At 44.1% G+C, this 20,518-nt stretch overlaps 1 protein-coding gene across 1 annotated transcript in view; it reads left to right on the top strand.

The window, feature by feature from the left end:
- BICD1 (BICD cargo adaptor 1) overlaps positions 1–20,082 on the top strand; it is a 319,012-nt gene extending 298,930 nt beyond the window's left edge. The window contains exon 10 of the mRNA XM_038765206.1: positions 19,116–20,082. Coding sequence (XP_038621134.1) covers positions 19,116–19,203 — 88 coding nt within the window. The 3' untranslated portion in view covers positions 19,204–20,082. The remainder of the gene's footprint in view (positions 1–19,115) is intronic.
- The last annotated feature ends 436 nt before the right edge of the window (positions 20,083–20,518 follow it).

Here is a 20,518-nt window from a genome sequence, read left to right on the forward strand (position 1 = left end):
CAAATAGTCGATGCTACAGAGAGGGTCCAAAGGAGATTGAAGGCTCTATTCATTCATTCATTCAATCGTATTTATTGAGCGCATACTGTGTGCAGAGCACTGGACTAAGCACTTGGGAAGTACAAATTTGTGGTCAGGGAGTGCATCTACATTCATTCCTTCAATCAATCAATCAATCGTATTTATTAAGCGCTTACTGTGTGCAGAGCACTGTATTAAGCACTTGGGAAGTACAAATTTGTGGTCAGGGAGTGTGTCTATATTCATTCAATCAATCAATCAATCAATCAATCGTATTTATTAAGCGCTTATTATGTGCAGAGCACTGTACTAAGTGCTTGGGAAGTACAAGTTGGCAACATATAGAGACGGTCCCTACCCAACGGCGGTCTCACAGTCTATTCTTATACTGTAATCTCCCAAGTGCTTAGTGCAGTGCTCCATATACAGTAAGTGCTCCACAATGACTAAATGAATGAATGCATGATCTGTTGGTGGGGCTGTTTGGGGATGTTTTCACCACACCTCTCCTCCCACCAACAAATTGGACAGCAATGGAAAGCCCAATATTTTTTTAATTGTAAAAAATTGTGAATAAGCGTGACTGTCTTTTCCTACAAGAAGCAGCATGGCTCAGTGAAAAGAGAACGGGCTTTGGAGTCAGAGGTCATGGGTTCAAATCCTGGTCCTGCAACTTCTCAGCTGTGTGACTTTGGGCAAGTCACTTAACTTCTCTGTGCCTCAGTTACCTCATCTGTAAATGGGGATGAAGACTGTGAGTCCCCCGTGGGCCAACCTGATCACCTTGCATTCTCCCCAGCGCTTAGAACAGTGCTTTGCACATAGTAAGCGCTTAACAAATGCCATCATTCATTCATTCATTCATTGTAACCTCCCCAGCGCTTAGAACAGTGCTTGGCACATAGTAAGCGCTTAATAAATGCCATTGTTATTATTATTACTCAAAAGAAATTCTCCTTTTCCAATTATTGAATAAATTAAAAATGTGAAAACTGTATCAAAAAGAAAGACGGTCAAAATCACTGACCACAGATGAAGGTCGATATCCAGTCATCAGTAATAACTGTCTTGACCTTTTTAAATCCCATGTGGGTCATAGACTGTGTCCAATCTGATTAGTTTGTATCTACTCCAGTGCTTAGTACAGTGCCTTGCACATAGTAAGCACTTAATAAATACCATTAAATGAAAATTTTGAAAAAAGGAGTCTAAAGGAGGATATGGATATTAAAGAAAAAGCGCCATGCCCTAATGAAATGAATGTGGGCTTGGAAGTCAGAGGACCTGGGTTCTAGCCCTGCCCCCCCATGTATACTGTGTGACCTTGGGCAAGTCACTTAACTTCTCTGAGCCTCGGTTCCTTCATCTGCCAAATGGGGATTCAATACCCCTTCTCCCTCCTTCCTAGACTGTGAGCCCCATGTGGTACCTGATTATCTTATATCTACCCCAGTGCTTAATACAATGCTTGGCACATAGTAAGCACTTAACAAATTCCGCAATTATTATGAAAATACATTCTAGATCAATCAATCAATCAATCGTATTTATTGAGCACTTACTGTGTGCAGAGCACTGTACTAAGCACTTGGGAAGTCCAAGTTGGCAACATATAGAGACGGTCCCTACCCGACAGTGGGCTCACAGTCTAGAAGGGGGAAACAGAGAACAAAACCAAACATATTAACAAAATAAAATAAATAGAATAGTAAATATGTACAAGTAAAATAAATAAATAAATAGAGTAATAAATATGTCCAAACATATATACATATATACAAGTGCTGTGGGGAAGGGAAGGAGGGAAGGTGGGGGGATGAAGAGGGGGAAGCGGGGGAGAGGAAGGAGGGCGCTCAATCTAGGAAGGCCTCCTAGATATGTACGAAAGTGCTGGGGGCTGAAGGTGGGGAGACTATCAAGTGCTTAAAGGGTACCCTATAAGAGAAGCAGCGTGGCTCGGTGGAAAGAGCGCGGGCTTTGGAGTCCGAGGTCATGGGCTCAAATCCCGGCTCCGCCAATTGTCAGCTGTGTGACTTTGGGCAAGTCACTTAACTTCTCTGTGCCTCAGTTCCCTCAACTGTAAAATGGGGATTAAGACTGGGAACCCTATGTGGGACAACCTGATCACCTTGTAACCTCCCCAGCGCTTAGAACAGTGCTTTGCATGTAGTAAGCGCTTAATAAATGGCATCATTATTATTATTACCCATACATTGTTATTATTACCCATACATTACTGCCTCCAAAGACGTGAAAAAAATGGTTGGCATCTCAGAGTGAATAGAAGAAGAAATGTTTTAAGGAGGAAGATAATGTGCCTGAGTCTTGGGAGGAAGTAGGAGGAGGGCAAAAGAGAAGGGTGAGAAAAGAAAGGGAAGGGAGCCTACAGCCACCTACATCACCTACAGCCACCTACATCACCTATAGCCACCTACAGTCACCTCTAACCTCCTATTCATTCATTCATTCATTCATTCATTCAATCGTATTTATTGAGCACTTACTGGATGCAGAGCACTCTACTAAATGCTTGGAAAATACAATTCAGCAACAAATAGAGACAATCCCTGCCCACAACGGGCTCACGGTCTAGAAGGTGGGAGACTGTGAGCCTGCTGTTGGTTAGGGACCGTCTCTATATGTTGCCAACTTGTACTTCCCAAGCACTTAGTCCAGTGTTCTGCACACAGTAAGTGCTCAATAAATACGTTTGAATGAATGAATGAATGACAGATATCAAAACAAGTAAACAGGCATCAGTAGCATTAATATAAGTAAATAGAATTATAGATATATACACATCATTAATATAAATAAACCTATAGCCACCTACAGCCCCCTTCAGAACTTTAGAAGCAGAAAAGCAGCACGGCTCAGTGGAAAGAGCCCGGGCTTTGGAGTCAGAGGTCAGGGGTTCAAATCCCAGCTCTGCCAATTGTCAGCTGTGTGACTTTGGGCAAGTCATTTAACTTCTCTGTGCCTCAGTTACCTCATCTGTAAAATGGGGATTAAGACTGTGAGCCCCCCGTGGGATAACCTGATCACCTTGTAACCTCCTCATCGCTTAGAACAGTGCTTTGCACTTAACTTCTCTGTGCCTCAGTTCCCTCATCTGTAAAGCGGGGATGAAGACTGTGAACCCCACGTGGAACAACCTGATCACCTTGTATAGTCCCCAGAGCTTAGGACAGTGCTTTGCACATAGTGAGTGCTTAATAAATGCCATTATCATTATTAGTAAGCGCTTAATAAATCATTATTATTATTTAGACTCTGCAGACAAGATGTGAGGCTGGCCACAATCAATCAATCAATCGATCGTATTTATTGAGCACTTACTGTGTGCAGAGCACTGTACTAAGCGCTTGGGAAGTACAAGTTGGCAACATATAGAGACGGTCCCTACCCAACAGTGGGCTCACAGTCTAAAAGGGGGAGACAGAGAACAAAACCAAACATACTAACAAAATAAAATAAATAGAATAGATATGTACAAGTAAAATAAATAAATAAATACATAGAGTAATAAATATGTACAAACATATATACACATATACAGGTGCTGTGGGGAAGGGAAGGAGGTAAGATGGGGGGATGGAAAGGGGGACGAGGGGGAGAGGAAGGAAGGGGCTCAGTGTGGGAAGGCCTCCTAGAGGAGGTGAGCTCTCAGTAGGGCATTGAAGGGAGGAAGAGAGCTAGCTCGGCGGATGGGCAGAGGGAGGCCATTCCAGGCCCGGGGGAGGACGTGGGCCGGGGGTCGATGGCGGGACAGGCGACAGCCACCAGAGCCTGTTCCATGTCTCCCCCCTCTCCACAAGAACCTCCAGTAGTTGCCCATCTACCTCCGCAGCAAACAGAAACTGCTCACCATTGGCTTTAAAGCCCTGAATTTGCTTGCCCCCTCCTACCTCACCTCACTTCTCTCTTACTACAGCCCAGCCAGCACAACTTGAGCTCATCTATGTTGCCGCTGGCCCATGTCCTGCCTCTGGCCTGGAACACCCTCCCTCCTCAAATCTGATGGACAATGACTCTCCCCGCCTTGAAAGTCTTATTAAAGGCACACCTGCTCCAAAAGGCCTTCCCAGCCTAATTCCTCATTTCCTCTTCTCCCACCCCCTTCTGAGTCCCCCCTGTGCTTGGATTTGCACTCTTTATTCACCCCTCCCTCAGCCCTCTAGCACTTAGCTTAAGTACATATCCACAATTTATGTATTCATTTCAATGCCCACTAGACAGTAAGCTGGTTGTGGGAGTGTGTCTACCATGTGTTGTATTCGCCCAAGAGCTTAGTACGGTGCTGAGCACACAGGAAGCACTCAATATACTCTTGGGAGAGTCTTGTCTAATTCTGTCAAGTCATCATCATCATCAATCGTATTTATTGAGCGCTTACTATGTGCAGAGCACTGTACTAAGTGCTTGGGAAGTACAAATTGGCAACATATAGAGACAGTCCCTACCCAACAGTGGGCTCACAGTCTAAAAGGGGGAGACAGAGAACAAAACCAAACATACTAACAAAATAAAATAAATAGAATAGATATGTACAAGTAAAATAAATAAATAAATAACTGGAGTAATAAATAAATAATAAATAAATAAATAGAGTAATAGAGTAATAAATATGTACAAACATATATACAGGTGACATATTGTTAATGGTATATTAACAGATACCATTTAAAAAAATAAACAATGCCACAGTAGCTAGAGGGGGAGACAGACACTGATATAAATTGATTAATGAATTAAATAAATAATAAATTAATTAATCGTACTCACTCCAGCACTTTGTACTCTTGTCGGCACCTAGTAAGCGCTCACAAAGTACCACTGCCTGATTGGTTATTCCCGTTTGACTGCTCCTGGATTCTTCTGTGACTTTTTCCATTCCTCTCCCCATCGTCCCCCCTCCACCCCCAACATTGCCAGCGCTACCATCTGCCCCTTGGGGCTTTCATTTTGTGATAGTAATGGCACTTAATAAGAAACTGTGTGCAGTGCGCTGTACTAAATGCTTGGGAAGGGGCAACAGAAGCAGGAAATACAATCCCTGCCCACAAGGAGTCAAAGCCGACCTCAGCTCTTCTGGGCTGGTTGGACGGCAGGTTCATTCATTCAATAGTATTTATTGAGCGCTCACTGTGTGCAGAGCACTGTACTAAGCGCTTGGGAAGTACAAGTTGGCAACATATAGAGACGGTCCCTACCCAACAGCGGGCTCACAGTCTAGAAGGGGGAGACGGACAACAAAACAAAACATTAACAAAATAAAATAAATAGAATAAATATGTACAAGTAAAATAGAGTAATAAATACGTACAAACAGCGGGCTCACAGTCTAGAAGGGGGAGACAGACAACAAAACATATTAACAAAATAAAATAAATAGAATAAATATGTACAAGTAAAATAGAGTAATAAATACGTACAAACAGCGGGCTCACAGTCTAAAAGGGGGAGACGGACAACAAAACATATTAACAAAATAAAATAAATAGGATAAATATGTACAAGTAAAATAAATAAATGAGGGAGGCTTCCTGCCCCTTTGGCTTTAATAATGATAGTTAATAAAAATGATAGTACTTGTTAAGTGCTTACTAGGTGCCAAGCACTGTTCTAAGTGATGGGGTAGGAACAAGTTAATCAGGTTGGAACAGTCCCTGTCCCACATGGGATTCACGGTCTTAATCCCCATTTCCCAGAGCTTAGAACAGTGCTTGGCACATAGTAAATGCTTAACAAACACCATCATCATTATTATTATTACAGATGAGGTATCTGAGGCCCAGAGAAGTGAAGTAACTTGCTCAAGGTCACACAGCAGACATGGGGCAGAGCCGGGATTAGAACCCAGGTCCTTCTGACTGCAAGGCCTGGGCTGTCGCCACTAACACATCCTACCACGGGAGCTCCGTCTCTTCCCTGCTGAGATATTGTTTCTCCCAGTCATCCCACGTGGGATCCCCGTGACGTGGGTGCCCGCCACTCTGGCTGTGTTCATGGTTGGGTGAGAAGCAGCGTGGCTCAGTGGAAAGAGCCCAGGCTTTGGAGTCAGAGGTCGTGGGTTCTAATCCCGGCTCTGCCCCGTGTCTGCCGTGGGACCTTGAGCAAGTCACTTAACTTCTCTGGGCCTCAGTTACCTCATCTGTAAAATGGGGATTAAGACTGTGAGTCCCCTGTGGGATAACCTGATCACCTTGTAACCTCCCCAGCACTTAGGACAGTGCTTGGCACATAGTAAGTGCTTAATAAATGCCATTATTATTGTTATTATTATTATTATAGTAAGCGCTTAACAAATACAATCATCATTATTATTATTATTACCTCAAACTAAACATTCCCCAAACTGAACTCCTTATCTTCCCACCCAAACCCTGTTCTCCCTGTCTTTCCCCTCACTGTAGACGACACTATCTTCCATCTCCCAAGCCCGTAACCTTGGCATTGTCCTCGACCCATCTATCTCATATCACTCACATATTCAATCTGTCACCAAATCCTGTTGGTTCTACCTCCACAACATTACTAAAATCCATACTTTTCTCTCCATCTGAACTGCTACAACGTTAATCCAAGCACCCATCCTATTCCCCTTTGATCACCACATCAGTCTCCTCACCGATTTATGAGAGAAGCAGCATGGCTCAGTGGAAAGAGCATGGGCTTTGGAGCCAGAGGTCAGGGGTTCAAATCCCGGCTCCGCCAGTTGTCAGCTGTGTGACTTTGGGTAAGTCACTCAACTTCTCTGGGCCTCAGTGACCTCATCTGTAAAACGGGGATTAAGATTGTGAGCCCGACGTGGGACAGCCTGATCACCTAGTAACCTCCCCAGCACTTAGAACAGTGCTTTGCACATAGTAAGTGCTTAATAAATGCCATTATTAATATTATTATTATCATTGATTGATTGATTGATCCCTGGCATCACGGGCATGAAGGAAACCCAAGCAGGGAAGCAGAATGGCCTAGTGGAAAGAGCACAGGCTTGGGAGTCTGAGGATTTGAACCCCGGCTCCGCCACTTGTCTGCTGGGTGACCTTGGGTAAGTCACTTCACTTCTCCGCGCCTCAGTTACCTCATCTTTAAACCAGGGAATGACGACTGTGAACCCCATGTGGGACAGGAACTAGGTATGTACCTCGGGGCCTAATAAAGTGTCTGGCACATAGGAAGCGCTTCACGATTAACAAATACCATAAAAGAAAAAAGGGAAGGGTTAGAGCAGCCGTGATCGGATGTGTTTACAAAGCCGAAGGTACACGAGTGTCCCCTAAATCCCAGCAGATCTGAGGCCACCTCAGTCACCCCCAAAGCCCTACTGAGAGCTCACCTCCTCCAGGAGGCCTTCCCAGACTGAGCCCCCCCTTCCTTTCCCTCTATTCCCCCTCCCCATCCCTCCCGCCTTACCTCCTTCCCCTCCCCACAGCACCTGTATATATGTATATATGTTTGTACAGATTTATTACTCTATTTATTTTACTTGTACATATTTATTCTATTTATTTTATTTTGTTAATATTTTTTGTTTTGTTGTCTGTCTTCCCCTTCAAGACTGTGAGCCCGCTGTTGGGTAGGGACTGTCTCTACATGTTAAAAAAAAATGATGGCATTTATTAAGCGCTTACTATGTGCAAAGCACTGACTGAGCCCCCCCTTCCTTTCCCTCTCTTCCCCCTCACCATCCCGCCCGCCTTACCTCCTTCCCCTCCCCACAGCACCTGTATATATGTATATATGTTTGTACAGATTTATTACTCTATTTATTCATTTATTTTACTTGTATATGTTTATTCTATTTATTTTATTTTGTCAATATGTTTTGTTTTGTCGTCTGTCTCCCCCTTCTAGACTGTGAGCCCACTGTTGGTTAGGGACCATCTCTATATGTTAAAAAAAATGATGGCATTTATAAAGCGCTTACTATGTGCAAAGCACTGTACCAAGCTCTGGGGAGGTTACAAGGTGATCAGGCTGTCCCATGGGGGGGCTGACAGTCTTAATCCCCATTTTACAGATGCGGTAACTGAGGCCCAGAGAAGTGAAGTGACTTGCCCAAAGTCACACAGCTGACAATTGGTGGAGCCGGGATTTGAACCCATGACCTCTGACTCCAAAGCCCAAGCTCTTTCCACTGCGCCGCGCTGCTTCTCTTGTACCAACATGTAATAATAATAATAATAATAGTGGCATTTATTAAGTGCTTACTATACGCAAAGCACTGTTCTAAGCGCTGGGGAGGTTACAAGGAGATGAGGTTGTCCCACAGGAGGCTCACAGTCTTCATCCCATTGTACAGATGAGGGAACTGGGGCACAGAGAAGTGAAGTGACCTGTCCAGAGTCACACAGCTGACAATTGGCAGAGCTGGGATTCGAACCCATGATCTCTGACTCCAAAGTCCGGGCTCTTTCCACTGAGCCACTTGTACTTCCCAAGCGCTTAGTACAGTGCTCTGCATACAGTAAGTGCTCAATAAATACAATTGCATGAATGAATGAATGAATGAATGACCCAAACTGAGAATCTCAGAATTAATCCAGGAACAGGAAGAAAAGTGTTGCTAATCAGAAACCATGCCAATATCTGAATATGTGCAGGAAGAAATATTGAATAACTAAGGAGGCCTTTATTTCTATTGTCATCATCAATCGTATTTATTGAGCGCTTACTATGTGCAGAGCACTGTACTAAGCGCTTAAGGTGAACAGGTTGTCCCACATGGGGCTCACAGTCTTAATCCCCATTTTACAGATGAGGGAACTGAGGCTCAGAGAAGTGAAGTGACTTGCCCAAGGTCACACAGCTCACAAGTGGCAGAGCCAGGATTATGAAATCTTCATTCCTGGACCAGGTGGTGTTTAAAAGGGAGGAGAACAAGGGGTAGTGGATGTCCCACCCCTGTCCCCACATACCCCTCTGTGTTTGAGTGTGTTGCACTTTGCCTCCACGCTGCAATTTGCATTGGGTAATAAGTAATGGACCCCCGGTCTTTCGAGAAGCAGCCCGGTCTAGTGGAAAGAGCACAGTCCTGAGAGTCAGAGGATATGGATCAATCAATCAATCAATCAATCGTATTTATTGAGCGCTTACTGTGTGCAGAGCACTGTACTAAGCGCTTGGGAAGTACAAGTTGGCAACATATAGAGACAGTCCCTACCCAACAGGGGGCTCACAGTCTAGAAGGGGGAGACAGAGAACAAAACCAAACATACTAACAAAATAAAATAAATAGAATAGATATGTAAAAGTAAAATAAATAAATAAATAGAGTAATAAATATGTACAAACATATATACATATATACAGGTGCTGTGGGGAAGGGAAGGAGGTAAGGCGGGGGGGATGGAGAGGGGGACGAGGGGGAGAGGAAGCAAGGGGCTCAGTCTGGGAAGGCCTCCTGGAGGAGGTGAGCTCTCACTAGGGCCTGGAAGGGAGGAAGAGAGCTAGCCTGGCGGATGGGCAGAGGGAGGGCATTCCAGGCCCGGGGGATGACGTGGGCCGGGGGTCGATGCCAGCTCTGCCAACTGTTTGCCGTGTGACCTTGGGCATGTACTTAGCTTCTCTGTGCCTCAGTTCCCTCACTGTAAAATGATTAGAGAAGCAGCGTGGCTCAGTGGAAAGAGCCCGGGCTTTGGAGTCAGAGGTCATGGGTTCGAAGCCCGGCTCCGCCACATGTCTGCTGTGTGAACTTGGCCAAGTCACTTCACTTCTCTGAGCCTCAGTGACCTCATCTGTAAAATGGGGATGATGACTGTGAGCCCCACGTGGGACAACCTGATCACCTTGTATCCCCCCCAGCGCTTAGAACAGTGCTTTGCACATAGTAAGCACTTAACATATGCCATTATCATTATTATTATTATATTCAATACCTGTTCACCCTCTTACTTGGACCGTGAGCTCCATTTCTAGACTGTGAGCCCACTTCTAGACTGTGAGCCCACTGTTGGGTAGGGACCGTCTCTATATGTTGGCAACTTGGACTTCCCAAGCGCTTAGTACAGTGCTCTGCACACAGTAAGCGCTCAATAAATACAATTGATTGATTGATTGATTTGCACATAGTAAGCGCTTAATAAATGCCATCATTATTATTATGAAGTAGTCAGGCCAGAATATGGCAAGTTCTTGTTCCCGTGAGTCAATCGTATTTAAGTGGTTACTGTGTGCAGAACACTCTACTAAGCGCTTGGGAGAGTACAGAGAGTACTTGGAACAGTGTTTGACACATAGTATGTGCTTAACAAATACCATAGAATGAAAATTCATTCATTCATTCATTCAATCGTATTTATTGAGCGCTTACTGTGGGCAGAGCACTGTACTAAGCGCTTGGGAAGTCCAAGTTGGCAACACATAGAGACAGTCCCTACACAACAGCGGGCTCACAGTCTAGAAGGGGGAGACAGATAACAAAACAAAGTATATTAACAAAATAAAATAAATAGAAGAGTAAATATGTACAAGTAAAATAGAGTAATAAATCTGTACAAAATTCAGTCATACACCCAGAGGTTTACGTTCATTCATTCATTCATTCAATCGTATTTATTGAGCACTTACTGTGTGCAGAGCACTGTACTAAGCGCTTGGGAAGTACAAGTTGGCAACATATAGAGATGGTCCCTACCCAACAATGGGCTCACAGTCTAGAAGGGGGAGACAGAGAACAAAACAAAACATATTAACAAAATAAAATAAATGGAATAAATATGTACAAGCAAAATAGAGTAATAAATACGTACAAACATATATACATATATACAGTTGTCTACAAGTATGTAGGACAACTGCTAAGAATATGGCAACTCTGTATTAGAAACAATCTTTCTCCTCCATTCCCTCTGCTACATTCATTCATTTATTCATTCAATTGTATTTATTGAGCGCTTACTGTGTGCAGAGCACTGTACTAAGCTCTTGGAAAGTACAACTCAGCAACAGATAGAGACAATCCCTGCCCACAGCAGAAATAGAAATTTACTGTAATAATAATGATGGTAAGAAAATCTAAGACTTGGTTTCCTGTCATAGTTTGGATGAAATCCTATTGGACCAATATGTTTGGGGAAAAATTAAAAAAATCAGGAGCTGGCTTTTTGATGAATATAGACAGGTACTAGGTACGCAATTCATCTTCCAGTCAGTCATTCAATCGTATTTACCGAGAAGCAGCGAGGCTTAGTGGAAAGAGCCCAGGCTTGGGAGTCAAAGGTTGTGGGTTCTAATGCCGCCTCTGCCACTTGTCAGCTGTGTGACTTTGGGCAAGTCACTTCACTTCTCTGGGCCTCAGTTCCCTCATCTGTAAAATGGGGATTAAGACCGTGAGCCCCCCGTGGGACAGCCTCATTACCTTGTATCTACCCCAGTGCTTAGAACAGCACTCGGCACATAGTAAGCGCTTAACAAAGGCCATCATTATTATTATTGGGCCTTTACTGTCTGCAAAGCATTGTACTGAGTGCTTGGAGGAGCACAGTAAAACAATACCACAGACACAGTCCCTACCCACTACGAGCTGACAACTAGAGGGGGAGACAGACATTAATAAAAATAAATAAATTACAGATAAGTAAATAAGTGCCATGGAGCTGCGGGTGCAACCTAAACCACCTTGCCCTAACATTAGGTTGACTGGGTTCGAGTCCCAACTCTGCCACACGTCCGCTGTGTGACCTTGGGCAAGTCACTTAACTTCTCTGAGCCTCAGTTTCCTCATCTGAAAAATGGGGATTAAGACTGTGAGCCCCACGGGGGACAACTTGATCACCTTGTATCCCCCCAGCGCTTAGAACAGTGCTCTGCACATAGTAAGTGCTTAACAAATGTCATTATTATTATTATTGTTGACTTTGAGGCATTTGTCTGTACTTTTAGTCGTTTCTCAGTCCTCGCCATGTGCATTTTAACCATCTCACTAAAATGGCATCTAAAGACTTTTTTTTTGAAAACCGGAATTCAGTAAAATGAGACAAACATCTGAGAATCTGCTTCTTTTATAGTTGCTATTAAAGGGAGTGATAGGGTGGGACGGCAATTTTATTATGGTATTTGGTCAACACCTACTACGTGCTCGGTGCTGTACTAAGTGCTGGGTAACTACCAGATAAGCCAGTTGGACACAATCCCTGTCACTTCACTTCTCTGGGCCTCAGTTCCCTCATCTGTAAAATGGGGATTAAGACTGTGAGCCCCCCGTGGGACAACCTCATCACCTTGGAAACTCCCCACCGCTTAGAACAGTGCTTTGCACATAGTAAGCGCTTAATAAATGCCATTATTATTATTATTAATCCCCATTTTATGGATCAGGTAATCATATTTTATCGAGCACTGTGCTAAGCGCTTGAGAGAGTACAATGCAACAATAAGCAGACTCCCTGCCCACAATGAGCTTACAGTCTCAAGGTAACTGAGGCACAGAGAAGTGAAGTGACTTGTCCAAGGTCACCCAACAGAGAAGTGGCGGAGTCCGGATTAGAACCCACATCCTTCTGATTCTCAGGCCCATGCTCTAGCCACTAGGCCATGCTGCTTCTCGTTACTTGATTAAAGGATGTGAACTCCGTTGCAATGGCTTCAGGCTTCCCGCCCTCAGTCTGCGGGACCCGTAGGAAGCAGGAAGGTGCCTGACTGCATAGCTGGTCATCCTTAGGTCAGTGCTCTGCACACAGGAAGTATTTAATATATACTCATGGCTCAGTGTCTTCCCCCTTCTAGACTGTAAGCCCACTGTTGGGTAGGGACCGTCTCTATATGTTGCCAACTTGGACTTCCCAAGCGCTTAGTACAGTGCTCTGCACACAGTAAGCACTCAATAAATACGATTGAATGAATGAATGGAAAGAGCATGGGCTTTGGAGTCAGAGGTCATGGGTTCAAATCCCGGCTCCGCCAATTGCCAGCTGTGTGACTTTGGGCAAGTCACTTAACTTCCCTGGGCCTCAGCTCCCTCGTCTGTAAAATGGGGATTAAGACTGTGAGCCCCCCGTAGGACAACCTGATCACCTTTTAACCTCCCCAGAGCTTTGAACAGTGCTTTGCACATAGTAAGCACTTAATAAATGCTATTATCATTATTATTACTGACAAAAATTTATCAACCTCATAATAATAATTATTATGTAGTAAGTTAATCACTTACTATAAGTGCTTATAAGTCATAGTAAGTTAAGCACTTACTATGTGCCATCATCATCATCAATCGTATTTATTGAGCGCTTACTATGTGCAGAGCACTGTACTAAGCGCTTGGGAAGTACAAATTGGCAACGTATAGAAACAGTCCCTACCCAACAGTGGGCTCACAGTCTAAAAGGGGACTGTACTAAGCTCTGGGGTGGATACAAGCAAATCATGTTGGGCACAGTCCCTGTCCCTCATGGGGCTCACAGGCTTAATCCCCATTTTACAGAGGAGGTAACCGAGGCACAGATAAGTGAAGTTACTTGCCCAAGGCCAAACAGCAGACAAGTGGCAGAGCTGGGAATAAATTCATTCATTCATTCAATAGTATTTATTGAGCGCTTACTGTGTGCAGAGCGCTGTTCTGAACACTTGAAAAGTACAATTCAGCAACAATCATGACTTAATTCCCAGTCCCATGCTCTATCCACTAAGCCACGCTGCTTCACAAGAATGATAACAGAAACATAATAATACTCACTGTTATTACTATTAGTGGTCGTAGTAGTAGTAATTGTAGTAGTAGTAGTAGTTTTGTTCACAGAAAGCGACAATGGTAAACCACTTCTGTATTTTTACCAAGAGAGAAGCAGCGTGGCTCAATGGAAAGAACCCTGGCTTGGGAGTCAGAGGTCATGGGTTCAAATCCCAGCTCTGCCAATTGTCATCTGTGTGACTTTGGGCAAGTCAGTTAACTTCTCTGAGCCTCAGTCACCTCATCTGTAAAGTGGGGATGAAGACTGTGAGTCTCATGTGGGGCAATCTGATAACTTGTATCCTCCCCAGCTCTTAGAACAGTGCTTTGCTCATAGTAAGCGCTTAGCAAGTACCATCATTATTATTATTAAGAAAACTCTCTGGATCCACTACCAGATTGTTTGCAAATGGAGAGCTGGGCGTTCTGGGAGAGATGTGTCTGTGGTGTCACTATGGGTTGGAAATGACGGCATAAAACAAGTAGTTTTCTTAAGCCCTTACTATGTGCCAAGCACTGTATTAAAGACCAAGATAGATTCAAGATAATCGGATCAGATATAGTTCCTGTCTCACAGTCTAAAGAGGAGGGAGAACAAGTATTTGATCTGCATTGTTATTATTAATAACAGTAATAATAATAGCTATGATAATAATGGTATTTGTTAAGCGCTGGGGTAGATACAAGATATTCAGGTCACAGGTGGGGATCCCAGTATGTCGGAAGGAGAAGGGGTATTGAGTTCCCATTTTGCCGATGCGGAAACTGTGGCACAGAGAAGGGAAGTGATTTGTCCAATATCACACAGCAGGTATGTAGGCAAAGCTCTCCCAAGCGCTTAGTACAGTGTTCTACATCCAGTAAGCACTCAATAAATACGATTGCCTGACTAGAACTCAGGTCCTCTGACTCACAGATTAATGCTCTTTCCATTAGGCTACGTCTCTTCTAATTCTGTTTCCTCGTTTTGCAGGTAGGGAAAATGACACACAGAGAAGTTAAGTAATTTGGTCGAGTCACAGAACAGGCGAGTGGCAGGGCTGGGATTAGAATCCAGGTCCTCTGATTCCCAGGCCCATGCTCTTTCTTCTAGGCTGGCTGATTCTCTAAATTAAATTCTTTCAGGTCCCATCAGTTGACAGGAGGGAAAGAGGACAAAGTGAGGCATCTGAGTAAGAGTCCAGAGGCCAGATTTTCAGTCTCTGTTCTGCCCCTTTTAGACTGTAAGCCCACTGTTGGGTAGGGACTGTCTCTATATGTTGCCAATTTGTACTTCCCAAGCGCTTAGTACAGTGCTCTGCACACAGTAAGCGCTCAATAAATACAATTGATGATGATGATGCCCCTATCATCATAGAAAGGCATTTGAAATGCTTCATATTGAGGCTTCTAGACTGTAAGCTCATAGTAGGCAGGGAATGTGTCTGTTTATTGTTCTACTGTACTTTTCTGAGGCTTGTTACAGTGCTCTGCACACAGTAAGTGCTCAATGAAAAAAAAATGATGGTATTTGTTAAGCACTTACTATGTGCCAAGCACCGTTCTAAGCGCTGGGGTAGAAGCAAGGTAATCAGGTTATCCCACATGGGGCTCACGGTCTTAATCCCCATTTTACAGATGAGGTAACTGAGGCACAGGGAAGCTAAGTGGCTTACCCAAGGTCACACAGCAGACAAGTGGCAGAGCAGGGATTAGAACCCACGTCCTCTGACTCCCAAGCCCGAGCTCTTTTCACTAAGCCATGCTGCTTCTCAGTATATTTAAGCATGTACTATGTGCCAAGCACCGTTCTAAACGCTGGGGTAGAAACAAGGTAATCAGGTTGTCCCACATGGGGCTCACAGTCTTCATCCCCATTTTACAGATGAGGTAACTGAGGCACACAGAAGCTAAGTGGCTTACCCAAGGTCACACAGCAGACCAGTGGTGGAGCCGGGATTAGAACCCATATCTTCTGACTCCAAGCCCGCGCTCTTTCCACTATGCCATGCCGCTCTGCACGATTGAATGTATGAATAATAATAATAATGGCATTTGTTAATCGCTTAATATGTGCAAAGCACTGTTCTAAGCGCTGGAGGGGGATACAAGGTGATCAGGTTGTCCCAGGTGGGGCTCACAGTCTTAATCCCCATTTTACAGATGAGGTAATTGAGGCTCAGAGAAGTTAAGTGACTTGCCCAAAGTCACACAGCTCACAAGTGGCAGAGCCAGGATTAGAACCCATGGCATCTGGCTCCCAAGCCCGGGCTCTTTCCACTGAGCCATGCTGTAAAATAGATGCTCAATAAATATAATGAATTAATGAGTCACAAAAGGAGAGGATAGAGAAAAGGTTTCAGCAGCACTATATAGATGAGTGTGTCGTGTAATCTGGATAGGGATTGTGGGAAGAGGGTTGTCAACCCTCCCTACTCTCATCAATCATATTTATTGAGCGCTTACTATATGCAGAGCACTGTACTAAGCGCTTGGAATCATCCTATCTAATAATTATAGTGATTGTAGCATTTACCAGGTGCTGTACTCAGCACTGGGGTGGACACAAGCAAATCAGGTTGGACACGGTCCCTGCCCGACATGGGGCTCACAGTCTTAATCCCCATTTTACAAATGAGGTAACTGAGGCTCAGAGAAGCGAAGTGACTTGCCCGAGGTCACACAACAGAGAAGTGCTGTGCACATAGTAAGTGCTTAATAAATGCCATTATTATTATTATTAAGTGGGAGAACAGGGATTAGAGCCCATGTCCTTCTGATTCCCGGACCCGTGCTGTATCCACTAAACCATATTCCTTCTCTTTAAGAGTGAGTTCTCTAAACCCAAAGGGATAACGATATGACGGAAACCCGCAATGTTTTCTTTCTTTAAACCTCTACACTCTGATTTTCCTCCTCTAATGAATGGTTCAGAATGCTACCAATGACATTTCCAGTAACGCCTTTCCCTTTCAGTAAATAGCCGGTTACTTGCAATTCTTTGAGCGGGTCATTCGGCACTCCAAAATTCGATTCCAAGAAGCCGAAAGTCGGAGACACCGGCAGAGGAGTTCCCATAGGTGGAATTAAAGAAAAGCCCGATTGTTCTGAGTGAAAGGTAGTTGGGCGGGCACAGAGCGTCTTCCGGTATCAAATAACTGAGCTGGCTCCAAAAATGGTGACAGTGTGGGAGACTGTATTATGTCCTAAACAAGAGGATTTTTTTAGTTCAGGCCCAACCCTTCAAGTTATGTGGGACCAGAACAATTCTCTAGAAAGAAAGAAGCAGTGTGGCTCAGTGGAAAGAGCACGAACTTGGGAGTCAGAGGTCATGGGTTCTAATCCCGGCTCCCGCCGATTGTCAGCTGTGTGACTGTCACTTAACTTCTCTGTGCCTCCGTTACCTCATCTGTAAAATGGGGATTAAGATTGTGAGCCCCACGTGGGACAACCTGATCACCTTGTATCCTCCCCAGCACCTAGAACAGTGCTTTGCACATAGCAAGTACTTAATAAATACCAAAATTATTATTATTATTAAAGAATCCCCGATTCCCCACTCCCCGATTTCCTGAAGGCAAGTGAATTTTCCAGGTGACAAATTAGGCTCCAACTGATTGTCCAAACTAACCTTTAATCCTCTCGAGAATTTTACTAGTGGAAAGAGGATGATTTTATTTGTTTTATACAGCGAGGTTAAACGTCACCACTTGGCACTAAGTTTTGTCCTATCTGTATTCTCTTTAGAGGCCAAAGTCTGGTTTTTAGGTTGACTTTTGCCTTCGATGTCTTCCCATGTGTCTTTGATGACAAAAAAAAAAAGGAGATTGGAAAAGGTTCGATTTGTTTATGATCCCTAAAATGTAAGAATAGATGTACTCTCCAAAGGGTATTCAAAGGTTTCTTTGTGGCCAAACAAGCATAACAAAAGTTATGCTTTTGTGACTTTCCAGAAGAGGGGCAGCATGGTCTAGTGGGAAGAGCACAGGCCTTGGGAGTCAGAGGACCTGGGTTCTAATCCTGGCTCCGCCACTTGTCTGCTGTCTGACCTTGGGCAAGCCACTTAACTTCTCTGTGCCTCAGTTACCTCATCTGTAAAATGGGGATTGAGACTTTGAGCCCCATGTGGGACATGGATTGTTTCCAATCTGATTAACTTGTATCTACCGCAGCAATTAGTACAGCGCCTGGCACATAGTAAGCACTTAACAAAGGCCATTAAAAAAATATAGGAGGGTAGCACTTTCCCAGCCTATCTCCCAACCCTTCCCCATCCATGCAATGTCCCTTGTGGGCAGGGAATGTCACTCTTTGTTGTTGAGTTGTATCTTCCAAGCACTTAGTACAGTGCTCAGCACACAGTAAGTGCTCAATAAATTTGATGGAATGAATACCACCAATCCCTGACTGGGGCTTTTCATCCTAAAAGATCCACCCAGAGCACTGGAATCCACAAAATTTTTCCTATCTGCTGATGGAGGCAGTAGTCCAGTCTTTCATTCACTCAATCATATTTATTGAGCACTTACTATGTTCAGAGCACTGTACTAAGCACTAGGAAGAGTACAATATAATCTAGACTGTAAGGTCCCCCACCGCCCCGAGACTGTAAACTCGTTGTGGACAGGGAATGTGTCTGTTTACGGTTTTATTGTTTAATTGTAGAGTGCTGTGCACACAGTAAGCACTCAGTGAATATGACTGATTGAATGAACAATGAACCATGGGAAGCAGTGTGGCTCAGTGGAAAGAGCCCGGGTTTTGGAGTCAGAGGTCATGCATTCAAATCCTAGCTCCACCAATTGTCAGCTGTGTGACTTCGGGCAAGTCACTCAACTTCTCTGTGCCTCAGTTACCTCATCTGTAAAATGGGGATTAAGTCTGTGAGCCCCCCATGGGACACCGTGATCACCTTGTAACCTCCCCAGCGCTTAGAACAGTGCTTTGCACATAGTAAGCGCTTAATAAATGCCATTGTTATTATTATTATTATTAAACCGACACATTCCCTCTCCACAACAAGATTTGTAGACTTGATCTCCAAGAAGGGCCCCTCCGTCTCTTGTTTAGACCACCACGTGGTGAAGACTTCGAATAATAACAATAAAAATAATAATAATAACAGTGATGTTTGTTAAGCATTTACTGTGTGCCAGGCACTGTATTAAGCTCTGGGGTGGATACAAGCAAATCGGGTTGGACACAGTCCCTGTCCCACATGGGGCTCACAGTCTCAATCCCCATTTTACAGATGAGGGAACTGAGGCACCGAGAAGTGAAGTGACTTGCCCAGGGTCACACAGCAGACAAGTCGCAGAACCCAGGACCTTCTGATTCCCGGGCCTCTGCTCTATCCACTAGGCCATACTGCTCCTGGCTTGCTGGAAATGGACTTTTTTTTTTCTTATCGGAGTCTCTGTTCTGTTTTGTGTTTCATTTTCAGTTCTAATGTCGATCTGCCAGAAGAGCAGCCCCATTCCAACTCTCAGTGTGCCCCTCTCAACTGTCTCTCCAAGCCTCCTTACCCCTAGTCAGCGTCGGCTGCCGAAAATTGGGAATGGAGCCTTTCTAGGATGATATTCCAAGGGTCCGGGCAGGACTTGATTTCTACCGGGGGGTGGGGGGCTGCAAGAGCAGGCCTGGATTCATCGCCACGGGCTCAGAAGAGGAGGGACGGTTGAGAAGAAAGCACAAAACACGGAACCCAACCTGGTCAGACATTTCCCAATTCCTCCGATCACAGCCAGACTCTGATACCACGAGGACAGTTCAGGGGGACGAAAAGGAAGAGAGGGCGGGAGAGAATATCCCAGCTTCCCGGTCACACCTCGGAAGGGTGAAGAGAGACGTCACGGCCTATCTGAAACGTCTGTTACAAAACCGTACCGCCCATCTTCTGAATTCAGCCGCGGGAAGTGATTCCGATTTTCCTTTTCCGTCGCCGTTGAGAGTGTTCTGTTATTATTTTGGACCTTATTTGCACTGTGACGTGTTTAGGAAATGCGGTTCGTTTGTGTCAAGGGTTGTATTTCGTTCATTTCTGAATAAGATGAACCTGTTCTAAGTTAAGCGTGATTTTTGAGTTAGGATCTTATTGGCCCTGTGGCTTGGGTTCATGAAATGCAGTTTGTTTGTGACAAGAGTTGTATTTCCTTCGTTTATTTTTGAACAAGTTGCACCTGTTCTAAGTTAAGAATGATTTTTAAGTTAGGATCAAGCTCAGTAAATTTGGCCAAGATGCGGCCAGTTTTATTGAGGTGTAGAAAAATGGGGTGATTTGGATGTTAACAATGACTTTTTATTTTGCTGCTGCACTGATATTATTTATGCACTTATGTTCTAGTTAACAGTTCACTAGCTGCTGGATTTTGTTGCCGTTCTTCACTGGAGGTTAATTATTAAATACAAAAGCGTATCAAAGTTTGATAAAAATGACTTTATTCAACTGTTTGCATCTTTGATAAGGCCTTTTTTCTTTCTTTTTTTTGCACTTCAGACAAGTAGTTGCCCTGCTGCTGTCTTTGAGGGGGAAAGCTGAGAAATCACAGTAAAATCTTCTGTCATTTCCAAGAGTTTCTCCCCTTTTCCTCCCAAATTCTGGATACTAGTGCGAGAGTTGATCTATGAAAAGCAAACAAGTACGCAGAGCCAAAATAAACACGTGTAAGGCAAGCGTCTTAGGATTCTCCCAGCTAGAGTTTAGGCAGAGGGTTAGACATTTCGGGTTGAGAACTTTCCCTGCCAAAAAGAACAAATTCTAAACTTTAGCTCACCGTCAACTTGTGACAGATACTCAGGTGCTTAAAAGTACAAAGATGATAGTGTGTCATTGCAGTGTTCTTAATT

Source organism: Tachyglossus aculeatus, chromosome 2 (assembly GCF_015852505.1).
Source record: "Tachyglossus aculeatus isolate mTacAcu1 chromosome 2, mTacAcu1.pri, whole genome shotgun sequence".
Taxonomy (NCBI): Eukaryota; Metazoa; Chordata; class Mammalia; order Monotremata; family Tachyglossidae; genus Tachyglossus; species Tachyglossus aculeatus.